We start from the raw sequence: 13,275 nt of genomic DNA on the forward strand, positions 1-13,275 counted from the left end.
TTAATCCCGCTTTTTCTAGGGCTGACCTCCAGCCTTCCAGCGTTCTTTGGAGTGCTCTTGGTTCTTCATCGATGAGGACAACATCGTCTGCGTAGAGAAGGTTCCAAGGTGTTGGTTTCTGGATATTAGAAGTGAGGTAGTTCATAACGAGGTTGAATAAAAGCGGGCTGAGAGCTGACCCTTGGTGAACTCCAACATTTACGTGAAACTCATCACCCATTCCCGCTGGACATCTTACGTTTGTAGTGACGTTCCTGTACATATCGACTATCATCTGTATGTAACATTCAGAGACCCTCTGGGACCGCAACGCCTGCCAAATCAGAGGTCTTGGGATTCGGTCGAACGCTTTTTCCAGGTCTATAAAGACCATGTGTAAATCTTTCTTGTTGTCCCTGTAGGATTCCATTAAGATACGGATGGTGTGGATTGCGTCGGTTGTTGATTTTCCGGTGACAAAGCCGCACTGGTTTTCTGTCACTGATGTTAGTTCGCGAAGTCTTCGGTCCAGAACTCGTTCCCAGATCTTAAAACTGTGTGATAGCAGTTTGATGGCACGGTAGTTCCCACACAACCTTATATCGCCCTTATTTTTATAGTTTTTAAGCTATATAAGATTGAATATCATAGATGGTAGGATAAACTAGATGTGCCAGTAAGGGACAGAACATATGCAATGCGGCAAATTAAAAACACGTTTTAACATTCCTGACAACATACCAGAAACAACCTACGTAATTTGATCGGGTTACTTCTTGCCCACCATAAGCCATATTAAAATGTACGGTGGGGAATAAAAACAATTAAACTGTGACAAGGATAAACAATCATAGCGCTTTCTCTGCTACTCCTACTGAAAGTTCCATTAGAGCATCTCGTTTGGTCATCTGCCGGCTCTACCATTTGATCTCTATACTTATTGTACCTTTATGTTGAATATAAATGACTCAAATGAGCAACTCACTTTGGTGATACCAGGTAAATCCACAAGGGTGAGGTTGACAACTTTGGTGGAGTAAATCTTGAGGTTGATGGCCTCTGGGCAAATGCCCTTGTTGTTGCCTGCCATCCGATCTGTCTCTCTCTCTATCTCTTGCCTGATTTGGTCGAAATCTGTGTAAATCTTGTCTTTTGTGTGTAGGAACTTTCCCCATTCTTCTATGTTGACCGTCCCTGGAACAATGGAGAAACAATATATATACGTGGATTTTCAGTGTTGGCATGTGAGCCGTGTATGCTGCTTGCCACACTCACTACTCAGCTACACAAACAATATTTAGATGTGAAATTTGTAACCTGCCAACAAAAATAAACGCCGCAAAACATTCTTCAATTACCTCTTATAAAAAACCTAGTTACAAACAGGCTAGTTTCCTATAAAATAATCAAATTTAACAAACATGTATGAGCTGAATCATGCTGATATCACAGGTTTCATTATTCATACTATTTTCTGAGACTATAGTACATTTCTTAGACTTTATAGTAATGTAAATGTAATGTAAATAGCCTTTATTATTGAAGTCTTCAGTTATCACAATTACATTAATTTGGTTTCACAACATTGACCTCAACTCGTCCTTTGACGTAGGCCTCCTCCATTTCTTTCCTTTGCTGTTTGCATCCATTTACCTCCTCCTATTCTACTCAAATCATCTGACCATCTAAACTTTTGTGGACCACTCTTTCTTTTATTATATCTAGGGCACCACTCTACAAGGTCCTTTGTCCACTTATGTAGACTTTATAGTAATGAAATGCTTTGACATTAAACAAAGAGTAGCTGATTTGACTGGTAAGGAAACTAGTCTATTTCAAGAACGCAATTGTTCAGCGACAGTTTACATAGGCATGTGAAGGAGGATCATCAATAAATAAATAAATATATAAATATAGTCAGAATTTATATTGGTAATATGAAGGCTCAATTTCACATTAAGAAAATTGTAAATAGTAAGATGTAACATATACAAAGAGTAAATAATAGGAAAGGATGACAAAAATTTAGTAACAGGAGAATGAATTTGAGTAAACATAACATTAGCAAATCCAAGCCGTTAGTGCATCTAAATTAGTTTTTCTAATACCAACCTGAAGAAAACATTGAGTTGGATAGCTGAGATATTGGATTCCATGATGCTGGCACTGGTATTTGGTGTCTTAGCTCTATGTATAAATATAAAAGTAAACATATTGTTATGGATAGTGCAATACAGCGAAACTAATGAAGCCTGAGGGATTCGAAATTCAAATAATGTGCAAGGTAATTGGACCATACCGTATTTGTTAGATATGCCATATTGCACTATCCCCAACGCTATGGTGAATCATCTATTTCTGGCCATGCAATCAATAGCCACTTTGCAAGTGTATATGTATAGATATAAATTAACTATCCGTTCTATTACACGAAAGTTTTAATTTCAACAGTTATTTGTGGTAATTGTATCAGCATCAAAATTAGTGACCAGAAACTATGACATTAGCCGGGTCCACACAGAGCGAGCATACGGGCGAGGCAATTTCCTCACGCGCAAACTGGCCAGTGTAGACGTGCCTCGGCCGAGGCGGCGCGCTCGGGCGAGGAAAAGTCACGCGCCGCCTCGGCTGAGGCACGTCTACACTGGCCGGTTTATGCATGAGGAAGTTGCCTCGCACATACGTGCCTGCTGGCTCGCTCTGTGTGGACCCGCCTATTTAACAATAATTATAGCACAAACATTATGTTCTAAGATAAAAATATAATGTACTAACAGACAAAATCACTTTTTCACTGCTTGATTCATTTATGGTTCAATATTAGGTACAGTGTCAGTGATCTAGTGAAAGCCTTTCTTAGTATGGGACTTGTCAATTCAAGTAGAATTTCTCAACAAGTAAATAGATCATTTAGTCAGTTTCAAAAACAAGTTATCATCAAATGCTGACTTCCCATAACAGATTAAAATCAATTAAATTGCAAGCTGTTACATACAATAGCACAATCAGTGCATAATCATTATGTTGGCATTGAAGATTCCTACAAAGGAATAATAAAAACCAATGTTGCATGCTAAAAAAATGTAAACAGAACTAGTGAAGTATAACATGATTTGCATTCTTTCAAGGGCACACGGTGTTAGTTTACATACAACAATAAATATAGCACCATAATCTGGACTCTCAGCTATTAGTATGTGCAAAATTGTTTATAATTAAAAGGTGAACATTTAAATTTTAATTAGGTGAAAGGAAAAATAATCTTCATACCTTCTTCAGCAGACCGATGCTCCTTGCTATCTTTTGGGCTGTACACCAGCTGCAGAATCAGCGGGCGTCGGGTCACGATGCCGGGACCGCGGGGAAGGAAAGAACGCCCGACCAGACTCTCTATCACTGAACTCTTGCCAGAACTCTGTAGGATTCAGATAAAGTTAACCTATATCTTAGCCAGTTCTATTGTAAACACGATGCAGAGAAAGTTCAAATTTCATGTAACGTTAGAAACTACGTACGCTAATGAGGCTGGACAATGGTCAATGACAGGTTACCCAGTTCACTGAAATGAAATGGGGACAAAGAACTCTATGTGACATAACAACCGATTTATTTGACACCGTAGCACATGGCACATTTCAAACACTTTTTCAGAAAAACACCAAATTTATGGTTACGCAACAATAAGAATAATATATACCTGTGTTCCTAAAACTATAATTTGAGGTAACTGGATGGCATCTGCTCCGACCGTATTAAATACATCTTGCAATTTATTGATTACTGGTATAAGTGCTTCCATAATTGTCTATCAGCTCTATTAGGCACAGTAAATACGATTATAGAGTGACGTTCAGTACTTTATGGGCCAAAATTATTAATAACGAACTTTTACCTAAATACAATAATACACGACCGGTAAAACTCGGCCATATTGATTTCAGATTTGACATCAGGGTTGCTGTTGCAAAAAATGATTAAGAATATTTTACACATAGATATAATCACGTAGTGATTATATGCTCTTTGGATATAATATCCCTAAAGATAGAGCAAAGAGTAAAGTAAGTAGAGTATGCGGAAAGAGAAAAGTCGTGGAATGTATGGACTCTTTGTGTATGGAGCCAAAGAGTAAAGTAAGTATGGAGCCCAATACATTCCACGAGCACACTCTTCTCTTTCCGAACAGACTATCACGGACCTAAAATAATCCGACAGTGTACTTCGGTTTGGTCAAGAAGTGTGTCGACATCATGGAGATATAAAGTGGAGCACGATCAAAGAATACAATACTCACTAAGAGCAAGATATACTTACTTTACTCTTTGGCAAAGAGTAGCATAATATATAGGACAGTCTGGTTTAAATTTGAAGGAATCATACATTGTGATTTATGAACGTTACCTTAATTGACTGTTAATGTCATGTCAGTGAAGTGTCAAACTTTGGCTTGGGTCAATGGTCTCCGATTTCTTGTTTTATAGCTAATATAGCTATAGCATTATTAAAATTTCTCTTTATAATTACTTTTTCACCATATTTGTTCTGTTTTTCAAATCCCAATAATGCTGACTTTAGAGGTTTGTATTAAAATTTGCCGCCTTGCAGTAATCTATGTTACAAATCGAAAATGTAAATTCTTGATTTTCAGGAGTCTCGAGTCGACGCCCGGCGTTTCACTAGTAACTCGAAGTCCATAGAATTTGGCCCATGGCATATATCCTATGACATAAGCTGTATCTTACCTAGCGTCTGCTCTACGAAAGTTGTTTGTGAGAGAGATGATGATCAGTTTTGTCAATTTTGCATGTAAGTATTGTTCAGCTTCGGCTTTGTATTTTGTACGTATGTATGTATGTCACTTTATTGCACATAAATAGATAAAGTAGACCTCAGATGCGTTGGGACTCCAACATCAAAAGAACTGCGGGGAAGAAGTGGCTCCAGGTTGCACAGAACCGTGACGAGTGGCATAAAATGAAGGAGGCCTACACCCGAAGGGTAGAGAAGGGCTAAAGAAGAAGAAGAGAAAGAAACAGGTTAACATAAAACAGACAAAACAATACAAAAAAACAAATGTTATGTACAAATGCGAACTTATACCTAAAAGAAATGAGAATATGCGAAAGGATCAAACACTAACAGGTAAAAGACAAATCAGTATTAACAGTAGCCATATGGGAATTTTGGATACACATAATAGTGTGATAAGAGCAATCGATAACAATATAATAAAATAAAAAGTAGAAAACCCGTAGTATGAATACATACGCAAACTATAACATATACATAAACCTATATATAAGATACATATTATAAATAAATATATGCATGTGCATTAACACATAATAAATATACATATATATATACATAAATAAAAAGTACTCAGTTCTAATATCAGGAGTTTGATGACCACAACTTTTTCAACCACCTTTGGGTGGAAAAGGTACTGGTCCCTGAAAGAAGTCTGCAAAGATAAACAACTCCACTCTTAGACAAAGGGTAAACTATTCATCACATGTGTTCTTGCCGTCCTAATGTATGATAGCCAGACCTGGGCCCTGACAAAAGCTACAACATCCCATCTAGCATGCTGCCAGCACGCCGTGGAAAGGAGCATGATAGGTGTGCGTAAGACTGACCAGCTACGTAATACCCTAATTAGGAATAGGATGAAAGTCCAAGACATTGCCACAAAAATAAGAAGACTTAATGGAAGTGGGCTGGCCATATCATCCGAGGCACAGATAAATGGAGCAAGCGAGTCACCCAATGGTACCCAAGAGAGGGAGAGAGAGAGGGGCGAAGAGACCTCTAATGAGATGGGATGATGCCATCGCGCAGGTAGCTGGCCGTACCTGGAGCAAAGTGGCAATAGATCGGAGAGAGTGGAGAACGTTGGAGGAGGCCTTTGCCGAAGGGCAAGCAGGCAAAGAATACAAAAGATGGGAGATAATAGAGAGATAGTGTGCAACTGTTCTTTGTTCTGTAAATAAAGGCTATTTTATTTTTATTTTTTATTTAACTTTATCAACTTCTTGAGAGAGGCAACAGATTGCGATTTCCTTACATCCACTGGTAGACCATTTCACAGCTTAACTGAGTAGGCAGTGAAAGATCTAGAGTACACATGTGACTTTTTCGGTGGAATGGCTAAAGTCAGATTTACACTAGATCACAGACGGTGACTGCTAACAGTAGCCAGAAAACTAAATCTTTCTGATAGATGCATGCATGCACATGCACAGCACATATTTTATAAGATTTTATAGAATAATACAATCTACTCAGGCAGAGTGTTACTTTTTATATGTACAGTCGAGTGCAAAAATAAGTATCAAATAAATCGTCTCATAAATATGGTACTACGCTCTTATTACACTGGAATAAGATGCTATGGGACATATTTTTGAGTAAGATGTGTACACCCATATTTTTACACTTGACTGTACTTCTATTCGTTTTCAGTATAATAGACCACTTCCATACTTACATATTGTTAATTTCAGATACTGTAAAGAACTGACTATTCCACATTTTCCTGATATGGTGTTTCCTAAGAATATTTTATCATTGACACATAAGAACGGAGCTAAAATCAGTTTTAACCCTCTGGATGCTTTAAAGCTCGTATCCTGTACAACGGAAGCTATAGAAGTGTCTTGTGCAGAAGCTTGGCAGGGAGCAAGGTGGGTGTTGTATAAAATTATAACGCATACAAGATTTGAGTTTCGGCCTCGTGATCGCTGTCTTCTATCGGTGCCGGCTTCTCGAACTGTGTCGCGCAGGAACTCTCCTATTGCTCGAGCTTTACACAGCTTGAATACACTTCTCGCATCAACGCAACGTGTTTGCAAGTTGATGGGGTTTGATTAATATGAATAAACTATAATAAAAAAAGTGTAAAAAGTTTGAGGATGGATCCTTTTCGCTAAACTACTTCAACATTATCAGATAGACAGAGTTACTTCCATACAGTCCACATCTAACATTTGTATTTATTTTAAGTAGAACTCTTTTTTTTTTCTTTACATAGACCAGATGCCACTAAGAAGAAGAGAAATTTTGATTGGACGTTCTCCACCGACTACAAGGGCACGGTCACCGACAACATCAGTATTGAACCCACCGACGAGAACATCAACTACGAGTTATTGAAACAGAAAGACCAAATACTGTTCTACCATGACCTCACATTGTTCGAGGATGAATTGCATGACCATGGCATATCCAAGCTATCTGTCAAAATTGTAAGTAATAAAGAACCATTTTTATTAAGCATTTTAAAGGGGATAGTGGAAAAATTCACCGCTTCCAGCAAGACTCCCACATGCGAGCTTTTGGACCTTTTTTCGCTCTTAACCAACTGAGCTACGGAAACTTACCAGAAGCGTGCGAATGATTTCAATATATTAACAACAAATAGAGCTGCGTAAACATTGTTGCAGAAGCGTCTGCGAACGTTGCTATTAAGCGTAGAATAAATTTAAAAGCGGAAAAATTACTGCCTTGGGTGAGACTTGAACTCATGGCTTCTGGATCGATACTACAGCGCTCTGCCAACTACCTGACTTGTTGAATGCTCCATGTGCGTAAAATTCGAATACAAGTTCTAAATGTTCTTACTCCTAACTCCTCCGCGGACTGAACGCAAGTGGCGAGCGGCAGATCAAGGCCGTTCGTACATTTGGTCAAGCGCAATTTATGAGTGGCCTTAATAAGCCGCGCGCCGCTTGTCCAGTCCGCGGCCTAAGTCCCTAATTTTTGCAGTTTTTAATTTGGAAAGCACAAAATTTTCGATTTGAATTTATCCTTTTAAAAGAACATTGGGACTTAGGAGGTTAAAAATAAAAAAAATATATGTTTCAGAGAGTGATGCCAAGCTACTGGTTTGTGTTGCTCAGATACTTCCTAAGAGTTGATGATGTCATGGTGAGATCTCACGAAACTAGAATGTTTCACATGTTAAACACAAACTATGTCATACGAGAATACACGGCAAAAGAATCGAAAGCTGAAGATTTACAGGTAATATTTCTAAGTTATATATTTTAAGATTTGAGGGGCCTGCGGGTCTACCACGATAATCGCAATTACGTTATCTGCGTCTTTATCGCTCTTGCATTATGTTCGAGCGATAAAGAAACAATGATAAACTGTCGATAGGTTGTACCGGGGGTTGCCAACAAACCTTTTCGGTCCGCATCGCACTTGCAAATTTAGATTTTTATCTCGGCGTCTTAACATACCTAAGGGCAGCTGGAGCTCAAACTTTACGCCCCTCTACGGCGTCTGCCCCCGCCCTAGGCCTCCGGCGATATCTACTTGCCCCCCCCCCCCCCTAGTTCACCGGCTGGCTCCGCCCTTGAATGCCTCACGGCGTCCCTCCTTCCTGTCGACGGCGCACCAGGGCGCGGCGGCGCACAGTTTGGGTTATACCAATGATATTATAACTAAATATAGGTTATCGGCGTTGCAAAATGTAGGCACTTATGACTTACCTTGTACAAGTTGCCTTTAGTCGCGCCTAGGCAAGCAAGAAATGTGCACGTGTTAACGAGCACACCGAAAGAGAAAGAGACAAGCTTATGTTTAACAACGTATATGACAAAGATGAATCGAATGCGAAAATTAATAGAAATAAAGAAAGGTCTTGACAAACGAGGTATATGCAACCTTCTTAATCTTGTATTCATGCCTTAAAATTATATCCATTTGTAGTGACATCTAGTGATGTAGTTACATAATCGGAAGTAAACTTAACGAAAAAGTAGGTTGTCTGGAATGGAATATAGAAATCGCCACCATCTTTACTAATGTAAACTATTTTCCTAGTGTAGTTCTGTAAATATTGAATATTTGTTCAATTACTTTGTCAACTTCAAACAAAAAGAAGTGGCGCGCGGCGGCACGTGATTGGTCATTTTTTTTACAGTTGACTACAGCGTATCGAAACGAATCTAATAGTTGAGTTTGGTATACGAAATCTTAATTCAACAATTACAGTCGAGTACAAAAATATATTTTTGGGACGTTGGACGTTTTTGTGAACTCGACCGTGTGCTATTGCAAAAATATTATTAGTTACCTATAGCGATATGATTTGCATCATCGTTAATCAATTATGATTATGATGTGTTAAGTTGCATTTAATCAGATGTCTCCGAAGTTGCCGTTTTATGTTTTAATTAAATCATAGATCTAATCTAAGTAAAACATATTTTACTGATAACGTAACCTTATGAATGACTTCGACACGAGAGTCGCAAAATAACAAGTTTGCAGTATTTCGTAAATACAGTCTTTCTTTTTTCCTCGCGTTGTCCCGGCATTTTGCCACGGCTCATGGGAGCCTGGGGTCCGCTTGACAACTAATCCCAAGATTTGGCGTAGACACTAGTTTTTACGGAAGCGACTGCCATCTGACCTTACAACCCAGAGGGTAAACTAAGCCTTGTTGGGATTAGTCCGGTTTTCTCACGATGTTTTGCTTCACCGAAAAGCGAGAGGTAAATATCAAATGATATTTCGTACATAAGTTCCGAAAAACTCATTGGTACGAGCCGGGGTTTGAACCCGCGACCTCCGGATTGTAAGTCGCACGCTCTTACCGCTAGGCCACCAGCGCTCCCTAGGCCACCAGCGCTCCCTAGGCCACCAGCGCTATTTCGTAAATACAGTATTTATTGTAGTTTCGGGCCTTTTGAGTACCACATCGACCAATCAGTGATCTATTGTCGCGGCATTTTAAAGTTCATTACTAATACCGTTGAATCTAGGAAATTGCATATTAAATATCTGAGTTGTAATGTTCTGTGCCTCATTAGGTTGGTTTACTAATGAATAGCCAAAAAACTGTTCCCAAAGTATCACATTCTAAATTATCATTTCCAAAAAAATGTTTAGCAAAACAACTTATCCCACTTTTACAGTTAGCAAATCTCTTTTTTGGCAAATTATTTCTTGAAACTTGACCAAGTTTCATTTTACCATGTATTATTTAGTCAAATTTATCGTTAGGCATACAAAACTAACATCTCAATAGTCAGCTATAGTATTTATATATTTTTTTCTTTTATTGCGAGTATTTATATTTTTGTTTTCAATTGAAATATGTAATACTAACCTTGGTAACCATTAATTTGGTATCATATTTATAATAAATATTATGTATCTTAATTTTACGCGAACGAATGGGATTTGGTGAACCATAACCATTAAAACAGTACCTGTCTCTTATACACTTTTTAGAATTACATATATTTATAACGACATAAAATGAAAATTGTGTAATTAAGATTCAGTAAACCATTCGGTGTAGTGTGGCTGATAAACTATTCTGTATCTTAGTTAGGAAACTAGATAGATAGGAGAATATATAGACTGAATTAAGTAAGGTGTGTAAAGCGTTTGAAGCACTTAGACAAGTTAAATACGCACCTTACTTAATTCTGTCGTCCTGGCTGGCATCCTAATTAGGATTTTATTATAATCCCTTTTGGTTAGTGCACTTACTAAATACGGTTGCACCTTTACGATTTAGGATTTAGTATTACGAGTATGAACTAAGTGAAATGTGTCAGAATCCTAAATGGTAAAGGTTTAAGAGGAAAGGGGACGGCCGTTTGGATATTGACATAATGGAAAATATGATTACATAATTTGAGGTATATTAACCAAAGCTTTGGCCCTACGTTTGACTATTTTCGATTTATTGATTATTGTAAAAATTTGGAGTGAAAAACAGATTTCGTACAACTTTTTTAATGCTCCTAACTCATATAATAATAAAAAAACAAAAGAAGAACATAGCTGTGGTTGATATGCAACAAAAAGTATCAAAATATTTTCATTATTGTAAATATCTAGAGAGGTAAGTGAGGACTACGTTTGCATGAAAAGGTGATTTCGCGCGGATCCTTCACTTGCGTTTTAATCGTGCCTAGTAAGAGTTTGACTGGCAGTAACTAGAAACAGGTAGTCAACTAGGAACCCTTATAGTTTCGCCATGTCCGTCTGTCTGTCTGTCCGAGGCTTTGCTCCGTGGTTGTTAGTGCTAGAAAGCTGAAATTCGGCATGGATATATAAATCAATAAAGCCGAAAAAGTCGTACAATAAAATCTAAAAATTTAATTTTTTTGAGGGTAGTTCCCTTACACGCAAAGTGGGGGTGAATTTTTTTTTGCTTCAACCCTACAGTGTGGGGTATCGTTGGAAAGGCCTTTCAAAACTAATAGGGGTATTCAACAAACATTTTTTGATAAAGTGAATATATTCGACGATAATCGCTCCGAAAGAAAAAAAAAATGTGTCCCCCCCTCTAACTTTTGAACCATAGGTCCAAAAAATATGAAAAAAATCGTTGAAGTAGAGCTTAAGAAAGACATTAAATGAAAACTATAGCGGACAGGATCAGTTTAGCTGTTTTTGAGTTATCGCAAAAAGTTTCCCCTTCATAGTAAAAAGACTTACTTTAATTAGGTACTGATTATGCAGCCTACTTGTTTAACTCGCGTGAAAGGTACCGTTTCATCCCTTGGTTAACAATTTACTATACTTTAAGATCCAGTTTAGCTTATTGTGACGGAAGAGCAACTACGGAACCCTACACTGAGCGTGGCCCGACATGCTCTTGGCCGGTTTTTTTTAAGAGTACTTAGGGGCAATACAGGTGGACTGCAGCCCGACTGCAATTTATATGGGAACCGCACACTGACTGTAGCTGTACCCCCAACTTGCATTAAAGAATTGTGAATACTTATATTATTTTCAGTCAGAAGTTCAGAACCACGAGCTCTTTCGACCATAATACGGTAAAAAAAAGTGTCTCAAAAATGTCATACAATCTTTATTTATTTATTTAAACTTTATTGCACAATATAACAAATAAGGTACAAATGGTGAACTTAATGCCTAAAGGCATTCTCTACCAGTCAACCATCAGGCTAAACAGAAACAGTAGTACGTGCAGGCATTAAAAAAAAAAACAGAATAAATAACTTTAAACAAGCAAAATAGCGATAAATAATATATACTAACGGTAATAAACTTACATAAATATACTATAATGTACATATATTATATAATTATATATAATATTATCCGTTAGGTTATAGATGTTATGGTCATAGAAGACAAAAAAATTGGGGACAATTATTTCTCGGTAAAAATGGAAAACGCTCGTGAGTAGAAATGATATAAAAAATATAAACCCCAACACATTTTTTTTTAATACAAATTTAAACAGAGTTTTTTTTACCTTCCCCATATACTTCAACATTTTATAACAGCTCTTTTACCTTCCGGGCTGTTCGGTTGTGGAATGTTTTGCCAGTAGAATTAAGATTAGTTAAATTTCACTCAATTTTACAAAATCAGGTGAGACTGTACTTTCTATCTCTGCCTTAAGTTGCCATTTTATATACAGTACCTGGGCGACCGAGCTTTGCTCGGTTATAACTATTTATTGTAATATGGTGGTGTATAGGTGATAATCTTAACTACATTTTTATACTAAATTAAACTTGTCTAAAACAATAGAAATTAAAAAATTACTTATATATAAACTTGAATATATAAAAAAAAAGTTAATCACCGGGTGAGATTCGAACCCGTAACACTCGTTTAGCAGTCCGCGTTTTAACCCGCTGGACCAGACGGACAGTGGCCGGTAACACGAAATTACCGACCATATTCTGCGTCGAAAGAAAAACGCATGAAAACTCGGAAACTTGCGTTTTCCCAAACATAAGACTAATCTAGATCGATTATTTACCCCCAAAAACCCCCATATACCAAATTTCAGCAAAATCGTTAGAACCGTTTCCGAGATCCCGAAAATATGGCAAATAGTTAGAGTTAACTCCCTGCCAACTCTATATCAAGGTGCTAGTGGTTCTCTAAAAAATACCCGACGTGGTATATAAAAAACAAAACCTCAAATGCCATTTAAATGACCTACTTTTTTTTCAGATTCCTACATCACAAATGAAGGAGGCAGACGATGTTATTCCATTTCTTCCAGTCAGAGAGAAGACTCTTCACAAACTAATAGTTCATTCAGAGTCGAATTGTAGTTAATAACAATATTTTTATACGATCTTTTAAAATAGAAATCCATTAACAGTAAATATTTAGTAAAAATTATTTTATATTATAAGTTATGTAATAAAGTGCGTATGTCTATAGAAAAACGTCTTTACATCTGTACCCCTAGTGTAAATTTAGTCTATAGCGAAACGTGACGTACGCGTTTGGGTTAAGTCTCATTTTGTATGGGTTTTTGAACAGCGCGCCAAG

At 37.4% G+C, this 13,275-nt stretch overlaps 2 protein-coding genes across 12 annotated transcripts in view; one reads left to right on the top strand and one right to left on the bottom strand.

The window, feature by feature from the left end:
• Positions 1-3,928, bottom strand: part of LOC133516816 (dynamin-1-like protein) — a 45,172-nt gene extending 41,244 nt beyond the window's left edge. For 5 of the 11 annotated variants that reach the window (XM_061849798.1, XM_061849794.1, XM_061849796.1 and 2 more), the window contains exons 1-4: positions 3,677-3,927; positions 3,250-3,394; positions 2,092-2,166; positions 965-1,173 (exon numbers count right to left, since the gene is read on the bottom strand). In XM_061849798.1, coding sequence (XP_061705782.1) covers positions 965-1,173; positions 2,092-2,166; positions 3,250-3,394; positions 3,677-3,778 — 531 coding nt within the window. In that variant the 5' untranslated portion in view covers positions 3,779-3,927. Of the gene's footprint in view, positions 1-964; positions 1,174-2,091; positions 2,167-2,754; positions 2,914-3,249; positions 3,395-3,494; positions 3,634-3,676 lie in introns of those variants that run through there. The other 6 variants (XM_061849802.1, XM_061849799.1, XM_061849791.1 and 3 more) reach the window with 5 other exon arrangements.
• A 468-nt stretch (positions 3,929-4,396) lies between these two features.
• Positions 4,397-13,169, top strand: LOC133516820 (TIP41-like protein). Its single transcript, XM_061849805.1, has 6 exons — positions 4,397-4,556; positions 4,628-4,785; positions 6,486-6,665; positions 7,013-7,226; positions 7,846-8,004; positions 12,949-13,169. The coding sequence occupies exons 1-6, from the start codon at positions 4,542-4,544 to the stop codon at positions 13,054-13,056; spliced, it is 834 nt and encodes a 277-aa protein (XP_061705789.1). The 5' UTR covers positions 4,397-4,541; the 3' UTR covers positions 13,057-13,169.
• Positions 13,170-13,275: the final 106 nt, after the last annotated feature.

This window comes from Cydia pomonella, chromosome 4, assembly GCF_033807575.1.
Source record: "Cydia pomonella isolate Wapato2018A chromosome 4, ilCydPomo1, whole genome shotgun sequence".
Taxonomy (NCBI): domain Eukaryota; kingdom Metazoa; phylum Arthropoda; class Insecta; order Lepidoptera; family Tortricidae; genus Cydia; species Cydia pomonella.

What these genes read in the sequence shown, in the direction of transcription:
- LOC133516820 (XM_061849805.1), top strand. An exon ending in CCAAGCTATCTGTCAAAATT is followed by an intron (nt 7,227 to 7,845) that starts GTAAGTAATAAA and finishes TATATGTTTCAG; the next exon opens with AGAGTGATGCCAAGCTACTG. An exon ending in CGAAAGCTGAAGATTTACAG is followed by an intron (nt 8,005 to 12,948) that starts GTAATATTTCTA and finishes CTTTTTTTTCAG; the next exon opens with ATTCCTACATCACAAATGAA.